Source organism: Oncorhynchus kisutch, linkage group LG22 (genome assembly GCF_002021735.2).
Source record: "Oncorhynchus kisutch isolate 150728-3 linkage group LG22, Okis_V2, whole genome shotgun sequence".
NCBI lineage: Eukaryota > Metazoa > Chordata > Actinopteri > Salmoniformes > Salmonidae > Oncorhynchus > Oncorhynchus kisutch.
Window position 1 is genome coordinate 14,544,799 of NC_034195.2, and position 22,121 is coordinate 14,566,919.

Below are 22,121 nucleotides of genomic sequence, written 5' to 3' on the forward strand. Positions count from 1 at the left end.
TTTGAAAGACCCGACGGAGCTTTATGTCCACTGTATATCTAAGGATAACTACACAAAATTAGGTGAAGGCAGAAGCTTCTGAAGCTGAAGAAAATGTGTTGGCGTGTCTGACTTTCTGGAAATGGTAGTTAAAGAAAACACTAAATGTAGACTATCAAATGCCTCTTTTAGACCCAATCACCATCTTTGTACATTGAATGTACAAAATATTAGCAACACCTGCTCTTTCCATGACGTACTATATACTGACCAGGTGAAATCTATGATCCCTTATTGATGGATGTTCAACATGCTTATAGGGTCCCCTAGGAAACACTTGTGAACACTTTAGTTCCTACCCTGTCACAATATTCCTCCCAGGCATTTTCATTTGTTGTCATGTCAAACAACACTGTATTCAAAGTGCCAACTATTATATTCTATCTATAGATTAAGAATAGTCATTCTATTTGCTCTAATTCGCAAGTCAAATCGCAATTGCAACATTTGGTTAAAAATAAGTCCTAGATTATTTGCCCATATTGTGCAGTCCTACGTGGCAGTGTGGAAATTATCTCAATTGAGCAGTGGTGTAAAGTATATATTTTTTGGGCATCTGTGCTTTTTATTTTTATTTGAAAACTTTTACTTCACTACATTCCTAAAGAAAATACTGTACTTTTTACTCCATACATTTTTCCCTGACACCTAAAAGTACTCGTTACATTTTGAATGTTTAGCAGGACAAGAAAATAGTCCAATTCCCGCACTTGTCAAGAGAACATCCCTGGTCGTCTACTGCCTCTGATCTGGAGGACTCACTAAACACGTGCTTTGTTTGTAAATTATGTCTGAGTGTTGGAGTGTGCCCCTGGCTATCCGTTAAAAAAAATGGTGCCATCTGGTTTGCTTAATATAAGGAATATTAAATGATTTATACTTTTGATGCTTAAGTACATTTTATCAATTACATTTACTTTTGATACTTAAGTATATTTAAAACCAAATACTTTCATCAGACTCTTACTCAAGTAGTATTTTACTGGATGACTTTTACTTGAATAATTGACAATTGTGTACTTTTTCCATCACTGCATTTGAGTGCAGGAAATGATGAAATTTGTATGGTTGAACTTTAATTGAACAGTTTTATCAATCAGAATGGAGAAAGACTCATTGAAATCACTTAGAATGTGTGTGTTGCCACCCTAGGATCACTCACTACTCATAAAGGAAATGTTGTTCCAAACTGGCAGATAAATTATATTGTAATCTAACAGCACCTGTTGTCATGCAAAAACAGTATCTCTTGAGCTTTTGACTGATTTACATGAGGCCTAATTCACATGTGCCTAAAATACTGATAGGCTAATAAATAATCACATTTTTATTTTTATGATTTTCTTAACCAACTGTATATCATGTTATTTCAAGTTATCCCTTTGGAGCACACGCAAAACTAGGACAAAATGTATTACAATTGAATTTGAATGAACTGAATGATGAGAATGAAGAAGAAGAGTGATTGAATTTAGAACAATAGTGTAAGAATTGCTCTTCCTACACCCACAAAAAAGTAGTTGTAACTGGACTGTAGCTTATTACTTACTAAAACTGTTGTTTCTCTTGTGAAAATCGTTTCAGGAAACTGTATGTCGCGCGTCTCTACTTCACAGGAGCGCCATTTGAACGTAAACCTTTATTTTATCATGTTTGGCAGAAATGCCTTCTGGAATATGTGAACTTTCATGTTCCTTAATAACAAACATGTATGCCATCTGTAAATATGAATAAAGTTGTTAAATTACGAGCCTAGTTGGTTTAGCCATGGAAAAAGTCAGCAACCTTCCTGCTAGCCCTGATTGGCTGAGATAATGAGTGGACATGACATGCTGAGAGATGAGTTCGGATTGGTCTGCCATTAGCACGCTTCTGTCTATAATATGAACTGGTCAGTATGTGTAGGTAACGCAGCTCTTTTGAAAGATATTATGTCATAGAACTGCATAAGTGTTGCTCTCCTCTTTCTGGAGGACCGAGGTTTGAAATCAGTGGAATTAGACTATGATAGCTAAGAAGATGGAGTACATTTGATTGCAAATATGAAAAGAAAACACACAGAAGGTTGTTGTATAAAACACTTGTCTCCGGATTACATCTTCAAACTAAGGGCAACTGTGGCATCCGTGACAGAGAGGGAGAAGCTAGCTAGCTACATTTTCAGATATTACACGTTTCTAATTTTGTCAAAGTTGTTTTCATTTCAAGCTAAAGTGTACTGTTAGCTAGCTAGCGTTACATGTATGATCTGTGTAGTAATATTATTTGTATCTCAGAGCCATTTGCATTACTAGTTATAGCCTAATGTTAGCTAGCTAATGTTGAAGCTGGTTAGTTGGCTACCTGTATATTCATGCAGGGTAGTAATAATATGAGTTGGGATACATTGTTTAGCTGGCTAGCTACATGTCTAAACAAAAGACTCCACTATGCAAGTAACTATTTCTAAATATTGTTTGATGTCACTGCGACAACTGTCAATAGACGTAGCTGGTATATTTGCTCTGGCTATCTACTCCGATTTTAGAGCACTCTCGTCTGTGTGCCAGTGCGCAGATTCACTGACAAATTTACAAACTCTAAACACCCGTTGAATATGTCCAGTGTCAGTAAACGTTGGCAAAAAAATCAGAATAAAATGTTTGCCAGAAGCACAGTTGCAGTCACCAACTAACTTAAAAACAGCCTAACCAGCTATGGCGAGTAAATTGGTCAAAGTAAGCGGTTCTCTCATTTGTTTCTGGAAGTAGCTAGCCAACGTTAGCCAGTTAGTTTGGGTGCTTGACTACTGTTGTTAGATCAGAACGCTCGGGTCAACCCTACTGCTCAGCCGAGTTTAGGGACTTTAAATGTATTAATGTGTGTTTGCAGGGCATGTCACTTCACCAATCTCTTTGCATAGCCCACCACATGCGCTGTTTTCTAACCACATCTGGATGGATCCATAAAGAATTACTATGGGAATAAATGTCACTGAATGACAGATATATTGGAATAGGCTAATACAATTGCAAAATACAAAAGTAGGCTAATACAATTGTAGGCTATTGGGTGTAGATGAGGGGAGAACATACATTTTAAAATAAGGCTGTAACGTAACAAAATGTGGGAAAAATCAAGGGTGTTTTTTTTAATGCAAAAATGTGACTCAACACCTGGATTCGGTCTTAGGTAGCAAAATTTGAAATTGTGTTTTTTACATTATTTAAAAGTAGAGGCTCAAAGCTACAAAATTGTATATCATACACTGCATTTGAGGAACAATGGGAAAGTAATTCTGCTTTGAAAGTTGATCAACTTGTAAACTCACTTTTGAGAAAATCGCCTTTGATTGTTTTGCTATCTAGTGAAGAGCTCTTCTTTGTCTACAACCATTCAGCATTGTTCACACTAAGCTAAGCTTTAGCCCCAGCATCTCGTTTTGCTATCGAAGCACACACTTTCCGCTCTGGCCGATGATTTGTTTACCTCTGGATAACATGAAAAGAGCCTAACCAGCTCTGCAGGCAACAATTTCAATACTCTTTTTTTGCAGACTTTACTGACACCAGCCATATTCAACGGGTGTTGTACACACGTCATGTAATGTTATCTAACAAGTCAGCCAGCCAACATTAGCTAGTTAAACAATAAACAGCGTCAGCCAGCTAACGTTAGCTAGTTAAACCACAATGAACTGTGCCAAAAATGCCACAGTGTTGGGAGCTAACCACCGATGTTCAATGTTAGCTAGTTAGGCTCTAACTAGAACAGCAAACGGCTCTGGGAAACTAATAATAACATCAGCTAGGGAGCCAGCCAGCTAACGTTAGCTAGCTAGCTAACTGTACACTTTAGCTTGAAATGAAACCACTTTCTGTCAAAATTTGAAAAAGTGTAATATCTGAAAATGTAGCTAGCTATCTTACCTATATACATCATTGTGCATGGACGCGTCTCGTAGTCAGGAATGCTATGCCACGGTTTCCCTTAGTTTGAAGATGTAATCCAGAGACAGGTGTTTTCTCCATCTCTTTAGCTATCATACTCTAGTTCCACTGATTTCATAACTTGATCCTCCAGAAAGTGGAGAGCCACACTTATGCAGCTCCACGACACAATAGATTTTTTTAAAGCCACGTTCGACAGGATTACCAACACAGACTGATGAGCTTCTATGGCTGACCAATCCTAACTCCTCTCTCGGCATGTCCAGCCCACTCATCTCAGCCAATCATGGCTAGTGGGAAGGTTGCTAACTTTTTGTGTGGCTTAACCAAAACGACTCGTAATTTAACCATTTTATTCATATTTACAGGTGGCATACAAGTTTGTTATTAAGGCACATGGAATGTCCAAGAAGGCATTTCTGCCAAAATATGCATTTTGATTTAAAAAATGTAAGAAATAACAATTCCATTCGAAAGGCTCTCCTGTGAAGTCGTGACTTGCGACATGCGCCTCCACTTTCCAAGATCTATCCACTTTCCAAGATCTATTTTTTAAAGATCTATTGTCCTGTCCCCAGGAGGTGAGCTACTGCCAGGGGATGAGTCAGATCGCCGCCATCCTGCTCATGTACCTGAACGAGGAGGACGCCTTCTGGGCCTTGTCCCAGCTCCTCACAAACAACAACCACACCATGCATGGTGAGCAGGGGAGGAGAGGGAGAGCGAGGGATGTAGGAGGAGTTAGTTAGGTTGCTACTGAACTACTGTCATAGACCTTGTTTACATTTTTGTTTTACATTCTTGACATGGCTTCTAACTATGCATCCTCTCTTTTTGTCCCTGTATGTGTGTGGTAGGATTCTTCATCCCTGGGTTCCCCAAGCTGCAGCGCTACCAGGCCCACCACGAGCAGATCCTCTCCAAGCTCCTCCCCAAGCTAAAGAAACACCTGGTGGGAAACGCATATCCCTAGCGTTTGTCACTAAATTCAACTCTTTTCAGAAAGGCAGTACTTAATCTGTGTTAGATATCCTTTTTCTCTGGAAAGCCAGGGCTGTAAGTATACTAAAATAATTACCCAGTTTCACTCTTCTATTGCCTGTAGGACAGAGAGCAGATGTCCAACGGAATATACACCACTAAATGGTTCCTGCAGTGCTTCATAGATAGGGTGAGAGTCATACATTTGAACCCCCCCCCCCCTATTGTAAATTTAGCCACCTGATGTCCAATGACCCGAAATACTATATCCAAACATATTTTTATGTTTATTTACAAGAGTTTCAAAATGTCTCCTCTGACGTGTGTCTCTGCGACAGACCCCGTTCACCCTGACCCTGCGCTTGTGGGACATCTACATCCTAGAGGGAGAGAGGATACTCACAGCCATGGCCTACACCACCCTCAAAATACACAAGAGTGAGTATGACATCATCAGAGAAGGATAGAATCGACACACTGGAGGTCATATTACATTTTTGTCATATGTCATGTGTTGAGGTGTGCCTTCAGTGCCTTCAGAAAGTTTTCATACCCCTTGACTTACAGTGCATTCAAAGTTTTCAGACCCCTTAACTTTTTCCACATTTTGTTACGTACAGCCTTTTTCTGAAATTGATTAAATTGTTTTTTCCCCCTCGTCAATCGACACACAATACCCCATAATGACAAAGCAAAAACAGGTTTTTAGAAATGTTTGCAGGAATATCACATTAACATAAGTATTCAGACCCTTATCTCAGTATTTTGTTGAAGCACTTTTGGCAGCGATTACAGCCTGAAGTCTTGAATATGACGCCACAAGCTTGGCACATCTGTATTTGGGGAGTTTCAAGAATGCTGTGTTGCATCCAAAGAACACCATACCTACTGTGAAGCATGGGGGTGGAAACATCATGCTTTGGGGCTGTTTGTCTGCAAAGGGACCAGGACGACTGATCCGTGTAAAGGAAAGAATGAATGGGGCCATGTATCGTGAGATTTTGGCTTCGTAAGAAGCATTTCAAGGTCCTGGAGTGGTCTAGCCAGTCTCCAGATCTCAACCCCATAGAAAGGGAGTTGAAAGTCTGTGTTGCCCAGCAACAGCCCCAAAACATCACTGCTCTAGAGGAGATCTGCATGGAGGAATGGGCCAAAATACCAGCAACAGTGTGTGAAAACCTTGTGAAGACTTACAGAAAACATTTGACCTCTGTCATTGCCAACAAAGGGTATATAACAAAGTATTGAGATAAACTTTTGTTATTGACCAAATACTTATTTTCCACCAGAAATTTGTAAATACATTCATAAAAAATCCTACAATGTGATTTTCTGTATTTGTTTTCTACTTTTGTCTGTCATAGTTGAAGTGTACCTATGATGAAAATTGCAGGCCTCTCTCATCTTTTTAAGTGGGAGAACTTGCACAGTTGGTAGCTGACTAAATCGTTTTTTGCCCCACTGTATGTCTCGTGTCTGAGCCGTTGAATTGCGACTCCATTTTGTTTCTGTACTCACGTTTTGCCTGTTTGATTACCTTACGGAGGGAATAACTACACAGTTTTATATTCAACCATATTCCCAGTCACCTTGCCATGGTTAAATACGGTGGTTCACGTTTTCAGTTTTGCGCGGAAGCTGCCATCTGTCCACGGTTTGGGTAGGTTTTAATAGTTACAGTGGGAACAACATTCGCTATACACTTCCTGATGAACTCAGTCACCGTGTATACATCAATGTTATTCTGAGGCTACCCAGGAATTTATCCCAGTCCATGTGATCAAAACAATCTTGAAGCATGGTTTCGTTTGGTCAGACCAGTGTTAGATAAACCTTCGCACAGATACTTCCTGTTTTAGTATCTGCCTATAGGAAGGGATGAGCAAAATGGAGTCATGATCTGATTTGCCGAAGGGAGGGCGGGGTAAGGCCTTGTAGGCATCCCGGAAGTTGGAGTAGCAGTGGTCGAGTGATTTAGCAGTGCGAGTACTACAGTCAATGTGTTGTTAGAGCTTCAGTAGCGTTTTCCTCAAATTTGCTTTGTTAAAATCCCCAGCTACAATAAATGCTGCCTCAGAATATGTGGTTTCCAGTTTGCACAAAGTCCAGTGTAGTTCCTTGAGGGCCGTTGTCGTTTCGGCTGGAGGGGGAATATGCACGGCTGTGACTATAACCGAAGAGAATTCTCTTGGGAGGTAATATGGTCGGCATTTGAGGTATTCTAGGTCAGGTGAACAAAAGGACTTGAGTTTCTGTACGTTGTTACAATCACACGATGAGAAGTTAATCATGAAGCATACACCCCCCACCTTCTTCCCCGGAGAGTTCTTTATTCCTGTCTGTGCGATATCCTGAGAACCCAGCTGGCTGTGTGGACACGGACAGTATATCCCGAGAGAGCCATGTTTCCGTCAAACGAGAGTATGTTACAGTACCTGATGTCTCTATGGAAAGAGATCCTCGCCCTGAGCTCATCTACTTTATTGTCCAGGACAATAAATAGACAATAAAGAGACTGTAATATACTCTGAAGCGGTGGATGGTGTGCACGCCTCCTGAGTCGGACTAGAAGTCCACTCCAAATACCTCTTCTCCGCCGGCGGTGTCTTGGAGCAGCCTCTGGGATAAGTTCAGTTGCCCTGGGGGGTACGAACAAAGGATCCAATTTGGGAATGTTGTATTCCTGGTGAATTGCCGCTGCTCTGATATCCAAATGTTATTTTGGGCTGTATGTAATAACACAAACTTTCTGGGCTAATGTAAGAAATAACACACAACTAGAACCAGGAACGAGAACCAGAGCTGCCATGTCTGTCGGCGCCATCTATAGGGTATTTCCACGTGAATGACATCGGTACACATGTTGCCTCACAGTTGGTTGGCTACTTCGCTTACATAATGCAGATGGTTACTGGTTACTGTGGAGAAGAGAGGAATGCCGTCTTTTCATTGGATGTAGTGTGATTGTTGAGTAATTCAGCTGATTTGCGGATTGGTTTCATCACACGTCACTTGATGTTTGCTGTTGTTTGATTATTTATGATTGGCTACTATTTTATTATTTAACCTGTAAGGGGATTGATTAGCTAGTTCAATGTTTCAGATCAAATACTGAAAGACTTCCGGGCAAGCAGAAGAGGTGTATCAGTGACAACAAAGTTGTACTCTTTCAGTGGTTTTCTATCAGAAAAGATCATATCAACGTGGCAGTGTCACACTGTCAACGTAGCTGCCATTGTTATCTGAGTCAGAATGTCGATTTGATTTGGTCTGCATATTAATTAGTAAAAAACTATCCTAATTTGCGCTCTCCTGTGTCCATCCTGTGTCTGTTTAATCAGAGCGCTTGCTGAAGCTTCCTCTGGAGGACCTGAGGGAGTTCCTCCAGGAGCACCTGTCCAGCTCATTCTTCCTACCCGACGACGTGGTGGTGGAGCAGCTGCAGGCGTCCATGGCCGAGCTCCGTAAGATGAAGCTGGACCTCCCACCATCAGGTGGGGCTTTCTGCCTAGTCTATCAGTCCCCAGACAGACAGGAAGTCGGGTGGTCAATCAGTCAGTTAATCTGTCAGTCAGTCATTTGCCTAAAGCTAACTTTCACACTGGGATTAGTGGCCCTTTTCAATTACTTCAGAAATGCATCCCCTCTTTGTCATTTCCTTGGGATAAGCACAGATCTATAAGTGATTGGATAGATGAGAACAAGGTTACCACCCTTTATACTTTCACCAATCCAACATATTCAAGGATGCATTTCTTAGTTGCACTATGCAGAAATCGCTCCGCCATTTCCTGGTTGCTATCAGTTTTATAAAATAAGCTAGTATAGTGTGTAGAGAGTCATAGTACCATCAAAACCACTGTGAAATACATTTTTCATATCCAAAAATATTGTTGTTTCTGCTGTTTGAAGCTGGTGTACAGAACTGAAAGTAAAAGATCAAAAAAACAAAAGCTAAGAATGGGTTACCTTGAAATAGCGCACACAGAACAGATCAGGTCACCCAAAAAGTTACGTATTGCCACTAAGTATTTGAACATGGTCAGTGTTTAAAACATAAAAAGCCAAGTGAACTACAACCATGTGTTAATATTATAATAGTTATTCTGTTTTTAATTGCTATGTTATCTTCCCCTACTGTAGCCAAGTCAGAGGAGCTGCCTAAGAAGCCCCTCGGTGAGGAGCGGCCTGTTCTCCTGATGCCCTTCCAGCGTGATCTAGCCCTCCCTCTGGACCAGCCCAAGACCAGTCTCCAGCCCCCGCTCCAGCTCCAGCCCCACATAGAGGCCCACCGGCCGGACACCATCACCCTTGACCGCTCCTTCTGTCCCGGGGACACCCAGGACACCAGCAGCATCCCTGGGGCCCACGACCCCCTGCGCCCCATGTCCTCTCAGGAACCGGTGGTAGTCCACAATCAGGCTCTGATGCCAGAAGGGCCCAAAATGTGTCCAGTCACCCCACCCAAGCCTCCGCCGAAGCCACATAAGGTTGGTTCCACTCCAGGGGTGCGGGGTGTCAGGGATAGGGTGGAGGAGTGTCCGAGTGACCATGTCTCAGAGGTGGAGAAAGGAGGAGAAAGGAGTCTGTCTGAGGGTAGGGGTGGTAGAGTGGGGATTGAGGCCCGATCTGCAGGTCCAGAGACCCAGGAAGAGCCCGGTTACTGGCCTCCGCCCTACGAGCCCCCTGTTGGGGATGTTTCCATCACACAGTCTGGATCAGGGTCTAAGACACTGGAGTTCCCGGATCTACCCCCTCCACCCTTTTACTCTATGGAAGAGAGCGCCCACACACCCCTGGGCCCCGAACCTCTATGCTTGCGAGACGGGACCAAGGTAGGGCTGAAGTCGGACTCTGTGCCCCCCTGCTCGGCTCTTTCACTAGGGGTAGAACCCCTACCGAAGCCTAAGAGTCCACGTCCACCTCCACCCACGTCCCTGGACCTCATCCTGGAGGAATCCCCGTCCTCGCGGCCCTCTTTTTCCCTCGCCTTTGCCAAGCCGCCCCCCCGAATCGCCTTCAAGCCCACTATGTTCCCCGTGTCACTCTGCGTGCCCCAGACGGCAGGGGACCGCCGGCCCTCAAACACCTCCCAGTACGACAACCTCTCGGAGGCTGACATCGAGGACTGCTTCATGGACCGGCTGCTGGAGGTGGCCACTACCCTGCCGCAGAGCCCCTTGCCAGGCACCAGCCCTCAGGAAACACTGGGGATGTTCGGCCTACCACCACCGCCGCGCATACCTGAGCTAGATGATGACCCCTCATCCTCCTCTCTTTTCCATCCCCTACCGCCGCCTCCTCCGGTGTTCCTCCTTTCCCTGCCCGACACCTCCTCTCCCACCCTCCTCTCTGCCTCTCCCTCCCCCTCTCCTCTTCCTACCACCTTCTCAGCCCTTCCCTCTTTTCCACAGGAGCCGGACTATGAAGGACAGGAGGAGAGCTGGGTGGTAGACTCCATCATCATCCCTCCGCCGCCGCCCTGCTTCGCCGATAGACTGGCTCCTTTCCAGTGTAGCCCTCCTCCTAACCACCACACTGGGCTCCACAGCCTAATGGACACACACAGAGCCACCACTGCCAACCAGAGCCAAAGCTCAAACCAGAACCAGGTCTCCTCCCAGTTAGAAAAACTGCCCACGGCCCACAGGCCCCTCCCTGCCCTGCCTGCCTTCACGGCCCAGATGCTGCTTCCGGGGCCCTCATCTGGACAGTCGGCAGGAGAGGTCACCTCAGTACGATCCAACCCAGACTTTTATAGAATGCATGCTGGAAGCCACCAGCTGCCCAAATCGGTCACCTTTTAGGGTTTCTAGAGTTTGAAAGGTAAAGAATTTGAGACACGTGGCTGTGTGGGAACGAGACAATGGACTGAAGAGACTGCTGCAATTACCTACTGTGCTCATCTAACATACAAAGCCATTTTGTAGGAGGGAGAGGGAAAAGCCCTTAGTGTGGTCAGTTGCTGTTTTTGGAGAGAGCAAATCACTTTTTTTATAGTTATGTATCGATATTTTGTGGTGTTTGCACCTTTTTTATTAAGGGCAGCAAGTAGTTTTCTAAATGTTCACCTAAATTTTAAACCGTAGTCTTGCCTCACATTTTAAGGTGTGTGTGCATGTGTCTGGCAATATGACCAGTTGGTCTTTTCATCATGTAGGAATCTGTTTCTTTCAGTTCCTTTTTCCTGTAACAGCAGTGTCTTAAGCATTGAGCAGTTTAACATCCAATGAAAACAGGAATTTCTGTTCAAGAACTTAACTCAAAGGGCTTTCCAAGTTGGCATACAGTCATTGTGAAGCACCAAAGGCCTATATCCCATACCAGTACTTAATTTATTTGAGCAGGCTCACAGAACTCAATAAAATATAGTTAGACCAAAAGGTTATTGAACTTATTTGAATTTGCTTATACACTGCTTAAAAACATTATTTGTAAACTATTTAAATAACATTTATACAGCCTGTTATTCGTGATTTTGTAATGATGAAGAGTTGGCAGTTTATACTTAAACGTATGTTACATACTGAACGTGGGGAAATTACATATGATGATTTACATGCCATTTGTTCATGGTTACCAATCTATTTAAAGATTTTGTATAAGCAAAATGTTTAAGCAGACCTTCAAATTAGGTGCTCTCACTATTTAACTCTCTCTCGTTGATAGAACCATGGTGCAATAGTCACTACTGTATATACTGACGCATGTTTCATTGAGCATTAAGGACTTATAGTCGAGTCCTTTTTCTTTTATGTTAGAAGCAGTACTGTGTTGGTTTGGATTTTGCTGGTTTTCTTTGTTTCATCTTGTGGATATCGTTTCCATTTTCGAAAGGCATTTTATTGTGTTACTATTATTCCAGTTTGTTTTGATACCTTTCTGTGACATCACAGCAATAACGTACTGTACATATTTTATGGAGAAGGGTTATGCACAGTACCAGTCAAAAGTTAGGACGCACCAACTCATTCAAGGGTTCTTCTTTATTTTTACTATTTTCTACATTGTAGAATAATAGTGAAGACATCAAATCTATGAAATAACACATGGTATCATTTAGTAACCAAAAAAAAGTGTTAAACAAATCATTTAGATTCTTAAGAGTAGCCACCCTTTGCCTTGATGACAGCTTTGCATACTCTGCACATTTCCCACTTTCATGGGAAATGCTTTTCCAACAGTCTTGAAGGATTTCCCACATATGCTTAGCACTAGTTGGCTGCTTTTCTTTCACTCTGCGGTCCAACCCATCTCAATTGGGTTGAGGTCGGGTGATTGTGGAGGCCAGGTCATCTGATGCAGCACTCCATCACTCTCCTTCTTGGTCAAATAGCCCTTAGGTGTAGGTGTGTTTTGTAGGTGTGTTTTGGGTCATTGTCCTGTTGAAAATCAAATGATAGTCCCACTAAGCGCAAACCAGATGGGATGGCGTATCGCTGCAGAATGCTGTGGTAGCCATGCTGGTTAAGAGTGCCTTGAATTCTAAATAAATCCGTGTCACCACCACACCACCTCCTTCATGCTGCAAGGTGGGAACCACACATGCAGTCCAAAAATCTCAAATTTGGACTCATCAGACCAAAGGACAGATTTCCACCGGTCTAATGTCCATTGCTCGTGTTTCTTGGCCCAAGCAAGTCTCTTCTTCTTATTGGTGTCCTTTAGTAGTGTTTCCTGTGCAGCAATTCAACCATGAAGCCCTGATTCACACAGTCTCCAAGAAACTGTTCAGAGAACGCTGAAGCATTTATTTGGGCTGCAATTTCTGAGGCTGGTAACTAATGAACGTATCCTCTGCAGCAGAGGTAACTCTGGGTCTTCCTTTCCTGTGGCAGAAAGGAAGACCCAGAGTTACCAAAAACCCAGAGCCCCACAACCCTTGAATGAGTAGGTGTGTCCAAACTTTTGACTGGTACTATATTTACAAAGAAGACCAGAAGTGTTGTGGGTGAAGCAGAGCCATGTTCAGTAGGCAAACGGTTCAGAATGTTGCAGATAGGAATGTCTTGAATACAGCTGACGTGATTAGTTATTCTACATGACAGAGGCATATTTGCTCTACATAACACATTGCTACCTGAACATTGTGTGATGTTGTATCCTGCTGAATGTGCAACATGTTTACTTCATAAACAAACCATTTAACACAAAAACAAATGGGAACACAAGATGGTGTTATTAGGGAATCCAATAATTCTTTAGCCTACCCAATATCATTTATGAAAGACTGGTTTCACCTATTGGAGAAATAGAAACCTTAAAGGCCCAGAGCAGTCAACTTGATTGACCTGTGTTCCTTATATACATTTCCACACTATGAGGTTGGAGTAATACTCTGAAATTGGGAAAATTAATTTTTTTTAAAATGCCCTTTTCGTGTGTATGCTGTTTGAAAAGGCCGCCTGAAATTTCAGCCTGTTTTTGGTGGAATGGAGTTTTAGCCAAACCAGTTTTCCCCTCCCTAAATCAGATCACTCCCACACAGTCCTAACAAAATTGCACTTTGCTAAGAAGCTATTTTTGTTTCTTTTATACCATTTTAGTTTTTGAAAAACTATCTCAGTAAGTTACTTAATTGTTACCCAGAAATATGATATTGAGATTTAAATAATCCCTGCATTGGACCTTTAACAGTGTTGACATGCATTTGTTGTGGGATCAACAATCAAAAAAAACTATGGAACAATCAACAATGGAACAAAAATATTGTTTGGAGGTTGTTTTGACCATTTTTAAACCCAAGAGAAAGGGTGCAAGTGCGTACTTCAGGAGAAGTGTCGAGAATCAGGACACAACCGTAGTTGAAGAGCCACAGCCCGTCTAGAAGTGAGGTCAGTGTTGATTGGTTGACAAAAGAAACCAGCATTCAGAAGAGAGGTATTCTTGGAGGAATGGAAGTTTGAGCCATAACATAACAAGGAAATATGGGATCCATCCCAAATGGCACCCTATTCTTTGTATAGTTTACTACTTTTGACAAAATTATGTAGGGAATTAGGATGCCATGTGGGACGCAGTCCTAGTCTACATTTTATCTGTTGTTTACTGATTTTATTAAATTATTTGAGTGTTATGGACATCTGTTTGAAGTTTTTGTGCTTGCACTTCTACTTGTATTTTCTCCAGTCTGTTTGGAGTGTGTTTTGTCCTTGGTTACTGTGCATTCTTTTGAAAGGCCTGTACAATGTTCTGAAAAGAGCTACGTCATTCGGCTTGTTCACAGGGGTTGGTTTGAACTAACACATCTTTTTCATCATAAGGATCTGTTGGTGTCCAGTTTTGAAGTATAGCTTATCAATATCTTAATCTGGGCAGTGCCTTGAGCTCAGACCAACCTCGTGAACAAGAACATACTTTGACAAATGTTGTATAAAAAAAGAAAAATGTTTGCGTTTTCTTTCCTCCCACAGAACAGACCAGTTAGAGTAAAATGGTATATTTTATCCACAATTAACCTTTTAACCCTATTCTCAACAGGCTGGTAGAGGATATTTTGACAGTGAATTTAGAACTGGGTATGGAAAAACAAATCTCAACTTGAACTTGATTGGTCAACTCTCCAGGTTGGATGGAGAGTATCACTGCACAGCTATTTTCAGGTCTCTCCAGAGATGTTCGAGCAGGTTCAAGTCCTCTAGCTGGGTTACTCAAGGACATTCAGAGACTTGTCCCGAAGCCACCCCTGCATTGTCTTGGCTGTGTGCTTAGGGTCGTTGTCCTGTTGGAAGGTGAACCTTCGCCCCAGGCTGAGGTCCTGAGCACTCTGGAGCAGGTTTTCATCAAAGATCTCTCTGTACTTTGCTCCGTTCATCTTTCCCTCGATCCTGACTGTTCTCCCAGTCCCTGCCGCTGAAAAACATCCCCCCACAGCATGATGTTGCTATCACCATGCTTCACCGTAGGGATGGTGCCAGGTTTCCTCCAAACGTGACACTTGGCATTCAGGCCAAAGAGTTCAATCTTGGTTTCATCAGACCAGAGAATCTTCTTTCTCATGGTCTGAGAGTCTTCAGGTGCCTTTTGGCAAACTCCAAGCGGGCTTTCATGTGCCTTTTACTGAGGAGTGGCTTCCATCTGGCCACTCTACCATAAAGGCCTGATCGGTGGAGTGCTGCAGGAATGGTTTTCCTTCTGGAAGGTTTTCCCATATCCACAGAGGAACTGGAGTTCTGTCAGAGTGACCATCGGGTTGTCAGAGTGACTACCGAGGCCCTTCTCCCCCGATGCTCAGACTCTAGGAAGAGTCTTGGTGGTTCCAAACTTCTATGGTAGAAAGGTATGGTAGAAAAATGACAAGATTGTTGTAATACTGTTTATGCATCGAATAGCTTTGAGGTCTCTCATCTGTGTCTGTGGGACTGAGTTGGGCCTCTGAGGCTTGGCGCTAGTAATTGATTTATGATGGCTTGGTGATAGAACCTAAAGCCTGCATTCTGTTGAATAACTAGTATCTGTGTGTTAAGGGGTGCGAAACTGACAAGATAACCCTGTAAAACAAGCAGTAAATGACCTAGAGACCGAAACCTGGCGCAATGTAAATCTTGCTGTATGTTGCTTGATAGCGCAATGTACCTTTTGTATAATTCAATTCATCTGTTTGTCATGAACATTCAAGAGGATGTACTTTGTTGTAAAATGCTGTGGTTCAAATCTGCTCGTTGAGCTCTCGGCATCATACTTTAGAGTGTGGGATAGACCAGCTTCACTATTACAATAATTCATCGATATTAAAGAATGATTGTTTGAAGAAATAAGTCTCTCTCACTTAGTTATAATTTCCACCACAATACTTGGTGACGAGGAGGGAATAATAATCTTAATTTTGCTGATTGTTCCCGGGGAAATCCAGGTTAACCGTGCACAGGAGTTGCATTTGATGCAGCTGGGATAGCCATACTCCACTAGACGGAGCAGATCGGATCCCCGCCTGGCTGGGAGCGTCAGCAGAATGGATAGCTTTGAACAGAGACAGATAAATAGGGTGACACTGACATTTCTTGGAAACCAATTCATTTTTTGGTTGAGAAAATAGAGTTCCGAGGGATCTGCAATCAAGCGTTAACATCCAAATCTGTGTGAACTAGTTAAGATCATTTAATGTTAGCTTCCAAACCTGTGTGGACCGGATGGAAACTAGAACCTGTGTGGACAAGTTAAGACTTTAAAGCAAAAACCCAGTGTGAGTTAGAGACCTGTGTGGACTCAAAAGCGCTATAGACATATTAGAGAATGCATTACAATGATATGGTATAAGATAGTAAGGTGCACCTGTAATTGTTTTAAACCAAATCCCATTTTAGAGATAGAGTCCTGAAGGTACTGCCGTTTTTAAGGTTATGAGATCCTGATGGTATTGTCGTAATAAATAGGAATTTGTGATCGTATGGTCCTAAAGTAAGAAATTATTCTATATGGTATTGCGGTGATACATTGCAATATCGTGGGTTAGTACTGTTAGATGGAAATGTATGAGTTGCGTTATCCCAGGAACTAACCCTGAGAAAGAACGAAAAAATATTCCTGCAAGTTATAAAAAAATATTGTAAAAAAACAACTAATTGATTTAAGTGTGTTTTGGGAACTGTGTGAATTGTGATATGAGTGGAACTGTTAATCTGAGGCTTGGATAATAAGATATAGAAATGTGTATAATAAGCTGATTTTAAATATGGATAATGCATTTCAATATTTATCTTGGGGTTCTGTCCATCACTGCCTATCATAGAATATCACGGTGTTATTGTGTGCGGGATGCTATTTTAGAAGGTAGTGGGATTGTTATAGGTTATTCTGGGAGGCTAGAGAGTCCCTGAAGACCAGCCGGATTTTGGGTTCCGCTGCGAGTATGGCGATGGAGAGTCGTTGTAAACGCACATGGAGTGGTTGATGTGAGTATCTAAGATTTTGAACGGGAAAAAGGAGAAATTGTATGTGTGTATAATTGATTACTGGAGATTTGATGAAATAATAATATGCAAACTTGCACACCCACACGTAGACGTGCGTAAGGGGAGACATTTTTGTTCTGAGTTGGTCCCTTTATGGATCATTTAGATTTTCTCCATCCAGGTAAAACATTAAAAAAAGAGAAATTGCTATATTTATCGAATAAACAATTTTTCCATAAAGTTAGGGACAATTAACACGGAATGTAGGCGTAACCTGTTACAACGTAAAAATATGAATTATGTCGCACAAGAAAAGGTAATCTGCTTTTACTAAACTCGCCAGATCTGTTTCCAAAACAATGAATGTTGACTCAACTTGTTGACTGCTAAATCCCTTTGCGCATGTGAAATCTTTGCAAAGAAGCACATGGCTGAACTTTAGAGCTATTTTCTGGTAATTGTGTTGTTATTATGTGCCAGATGTTAAGAATACAAACCATTATAATTGGGTTGGCGTGTCTTGACTATCATTAATGTGTTTGACTGTTATTTTATAAAATAATCGCATACCACGTTCAATTATGCGATTGAAATTAATCATATAACAATTAAGTAGTAACCCGGGGCACCATGGGAAAAGTTATTTAACAAGTTATTATCTCCCAACTAAACTCTAAAGATATTTATATCTCGTACATCAGTCACGGTGAATTCATTCATTATTATTTACCTTGTCTCATTCTGATTGTCGCAAAACTCTTGGGTATCTGCACGAACCCTATCATAACTGATGAATCGGCGATATACAAATTGGCTTAATTATTTATTTACTAACTAACTAAATAATCACACACAATTACAGAAACACACAATCAGGATAGCTTACACATTGATTACTACACAATGCAATGAAAAGTCCCGAGTGGACTAACCCAATATGATGACTTGGTAGACAATGGAAAGGGGTGGGGACAGATAAAGACCGGGAAAGACAGAGTGGGAGAGACAGAGTGGGCTTATTGTACATTAATGTGGAAAATATGCATATTGTAAATATGGATTTTTAGCACCCTAACTACCTCTCTTTCGGATTTAGAAATGCAACACATATTTACGCTTGTATAGCTCTGTTGAAATCGCCGGTCCGTCTGGGGAGAAATTCGACAGAAGTCTCTGGTTTGACCACCAGAAATCAGTCTTTCATAGTTGTAGCTTGTTCAACGGGCTCTGTTTGTTAGAATAGAGTGGTAAGGAGGAGGTCAGAGAACTGGCAGTGGTGCCAGGACAACAACCTCTCCCTCAATGTGAGTAATGCAAAGCGGGCTACAGGAAAAGGCGGACGGAACAGGCCCCCATTATCATCAACGAGGCTGTAGTGGAGCGGGTCGAGAGTTTCAAGTTCCTTGGTGTTCACATCACCAACGATCTGTCATTGTCCAAACGCATCAGGACAGTCGTGAAGAGGGCACGACAAAACCTTTTCCTCCTCAGGAGACTGAAAAGATTTTGGCATGGGTCCCCAGATCCTCAAAGTTATACAGCTGCATCATCGAGAGCAACCCTGACCGCTTGCGTCACCGCCTGGTGTGGCAACTGCTCGGCATCTGACCGTAAGGCGCTACAGAGGGTAGTGTGTACGGCCCAGTACATCACTGGGGCTAAACTTCCTGCAATCCAGGATCTATATAATAGGTTGTGTCAGAGGAAAGCCCATAAAATTGTCAGAGACTCCAGTCACCCGTCATAGACTGTTCTCTCTGCTACTGCACGGCAAGCACTACTGGAGCGCCAAGTCTAGAACCAAAAGGCTCCTTAACCGCTTCTACCCCCCCAAGCTATAAGAGTGCTGAACAATTAATCAAATGGCCATTGGACTATTACATTGACACCCCCTCTCCTCCATTTGTTTTGTACACTGCCCGTTACTCACCGTTTATTATCTATGCATAGTCACTTCACCCCTACCTACTATACATATACAAATTACCGCTAACCTGTACCCCCGCACACTGACTCGGTACCGGTACCCCCTGTATATAGCCTCGTTATGTTATTGTGTTACTTTTTAGTATTTTTTACTTTAGTTGGTAAATATTTTCTTAACTGTCCTTGAACTGCACAGTTGGTTAAGGGCTTGTAAGTAAGCATTTCACGGTAAGGTCTACAGTTGTTTTCGGCGCATGTGACGAAGTTTAATTCGATTTTGAGACTTACCACCTGGATTCGGTCTTATGTAGCAAAATTTGAATTTCTGTTTTTTACATTATATAAAAGTAGAGACTCATTGCTACAAAATGGTATATCATACACTACAGTTGAGGAACAATGGGAAAGTAATTCTGCTTTGAAAGTTGATAAACTTGTAACCTTACTTTTGAGAAAATTGCATTTTAGTGTTTCGGTGCGAGCTTTATGTCTACACCCATTCAGCTCGCACCGAAACACTAAAATGCAATTTTCTCAAAAGTAAGGTTACAAGTTTATCAACTTTCAAAGCAGAATTACTTTCCCATTGCCCTCTTAAATTTTAGCCCCACCTATCTCCTTGCGTTCAGAGCATGCTGGCCGATGATTTGTTTACCTCTGGATAACATGAAAACAGCCTAACCAAGTTGGCTGAAATTTTTCAACAATGTTTACTGACACCGGCCATATTGTTGTATCCTGTGTTTTACATTATAGCCATTACCATAATATTAAATCATATATATCTGCTGTTGGCTTGTGTGGATGTATGTATGTGTTATGCAACATAGCTGACTTGAAACATTGTTAAAAGCTTCAGGGCCATGGGCCTTTCTCATGATGGAAAAATATAGAGTAGCATGGGGTGTTGCAGAACAAGCGGTCTTTTGTTAGATAACAGGAGCCAGGTGCGAGAGAACGGTATGGAGCATGAGCGCATGGATGTTCTTCACAGCAACAGTTACATCTATCAACAGAAGCGCCAAGAGGCGGGGACCCGCCTGAGCGCCTGCAATAGGCTGAGCAAGTTTAAACCACGCCCAGTCTCTACTCTGACAGGCCGGCTCGGAAGCCGGAACTACTACTGTATCAGGGTATATTATAATATCTTTGTCAGGTACAAGTCAGTTCTATGTTCTGCCCTGCGTGGTATTACAGTGAGCCCGTATATACGAAAGTTGCATTTGCCATTTATTACTTAGCTAATAAAAAATACATAGTATAAAATCGGTGACTCATTGTTATATTTATCCTGATACCAGATTCGAATTTACGCAACCCTAACAATATTCAACAGGTGTTGTACACTTTACCCTAAGACATGTAGCTAGCTACCTAGGTAAACAATGAACCTAGCTAGGTAAACAACATGGAAGATCACACATCTTAACGTTAGCTAGGGGGCCAGTCAACTATTGCTAGCTAACAGTACAATTTAGCTTGAAATGTAACCACTTTCTGTCAAAATTAGAAACGTGTAATATCTGAAAATGTAGCTAGCAAGACTATCTTACCCGTATACGCTACCAGTCAAAAGTTTTAGAACACCTACTCATTCAAGGGTTTTTCTTTATTTTGACTATTTTCTACATTGTAGAAAGTAGTGAAGACATCAAAACTATGAAATATGGAATCATGTAGTAACCAAAAAAGTGTTAAACTAATCTAAATATAATTTATATTTGAGATTCTTCAAAGTAGCCAACCTTGATGACAGCTTTGCACACTCTTGGTATTCTCTCAACCAGCTTCATGAGGTAGTCACCTGGAATGCATTTCAATTAACAGGTGTGCCTTCTTAAAAATTTATTTGTGGAATTTCTTTCCTTTTCCTATATGTTTGAGCCCACCAGTTGTGTTGTGACAAGGAAGGGGTGGTATACAGAAGATAGCCCTATTTGGTAAAATACCATATTATAGCAAGAACAGCTCAAATAAGCAAAGAGAAACAACAGTCCATCATTGCTGACAGGAAGGTCAGTCAATACGGAACATTTCAAGAACTTTGAAAGTTTCTTCAAGTGCAGTCACAAAAATCAAGCGCTGTGATGAAACTGGCTCTCATGAGGACCGCCACGGGAGTGGAAGACCCAGAGTTACCTCTGCTCTAGAGGATTAAGCTCATTAGTGTTAACAGCCTCAGAAATTGCAGCCCAAATAAACACTTCACAGAGTTCAAGTAACAGACACATCCCAACATCAACTGTTCAGATAAGACTGTGTGAATCAGGCCTTCATGGTTGAATTGCTGCAAAGAAACCACTACTAAAGGACACCAATGAGAAGAAGAGACTTGCTTGTGCCAAAAAACACGAGCAATGGACATTAGATCGTTGGAGATTTTTGGTTCCAACCGCCATGTTTTTGTGAGACACGGTGTGGGTGAACTGATGATTTCTGCATTTCTCACCGTAAAGCATGGAGGAGGTGGTGTGGGGGTGCTTTGCCCAGTGACACTGTCTAATTTATTTAGAATTCAAGGCACACTTAACCAGCATGGCTACCACAGCATCCTGCAGCGATACGCATCCCATCTGGTTTGCGCTTAGTGGGGCTATCATTTGTTTTTCAACAGGACAATTACACCTCCAGGCTGTGTAAGGGATATTTTACCAAGAAGGAGAGTGATGGAGTGCTGCATCAGATGACCTGGCCTCCACAATCGAACCCCCACCATATGACATTCTCCCAATCTTCTTCTGGATCATCCAAATACTCTCTAGCAAACTTCAGACGGGCCTGGACATGTACTGGCTTAAGCAGGGGGACACGTCTGGCACTGCAGGATTTGAGTCCCTGGCGGCATAGTGTTTTACTGATGGTAGGCTTTGTTACTTTGGTCCCAGCTCTCTGTAGGTCATTCACTAGGTCCCCCCGTGTGGTTCTTGTGATCATTTTGACCCCATGGGGTGAAATCTTGTGTGGAGCCCCAGATCGAGGGAGATTATCAGTGGTCTTGCATGTCTTCCATTTCCTAATATTTGCTCCCACAGTTGATTTCTTCAAACCAAGCTGCTTACCTATTGCAGATTCAGTCTTCCCAGACTGGTGCAGGTCTACAATTTTGTTTCTGGTGTCCTTTGACAGCTCTTTGGTCTTGGCCATAGTGGAGTTTGGAGTGTGACTGTTTGAGATTGTGGACAGGTGTCTTTTATACTGATAACACGTTCAAACAGGTGCCATTAATACAGGTAACGAGTGTAGGACAGAGGAGCCTCTTAAAGAACAAGTTACAGGTCTGTGAGAGCCAGAAATCTTGCTTACCTAAAATTACCTTTTTAAAGTGTCGGGGTTACCAAACCTAAAATTACCTTTC

General features: G+C 42.1%; 1 protein-coding gene across 2 annotated transcripts in view; it reads left to right on the forward strand.

Annotated features, from left to right (window-relative positions):
* si:dkeyp-19e1.3 (formin-like protein 5) overlaps window positions 1–15,703 on the forward strand; it is a 109,636-nt gene extending 93,933 nt beyond the window's left edge. The window contains exons 9-15 of one of the 2 annotated variants that reach the window (XR_004204802.1): window positions 4,547–4,667; window positions 4,826–4,920; window positions 5,074–5,139; window positions 5,288–5,387; window positions 8,291–8,443; window positions 9,093–12,757; window positions 12,804–15,703. Coding sequence is in view for 1 of the 2 variants with exons in the window: in XM_020456209.2 (XP_020311798.1) it covers window positions 4,547–4,667; window positions 4,826–4,920; window positions 5,074–5,139; window positions 5,288–5,387; window positions 8,291–8,443; window positions 9,093–10,756 (2,199 nt within the window). In the remaining variant the exon portion in view is untranslated. Of the gene's footprint in view, window positions 1–4,546; window positions 4,668–4,825; window positions 4,921–5,073; window positions 5,140–5,287; window positions 5,388–8,290; window positions 8,444–9,092 lie in introns of both variants that reach the window. The other variant, XM_020456209.2, reaches the window with a different exon arrangement.
* The last annotated feature ends 6,418 nt before the right edge of the window (window positions 15,704–22,121 follow it).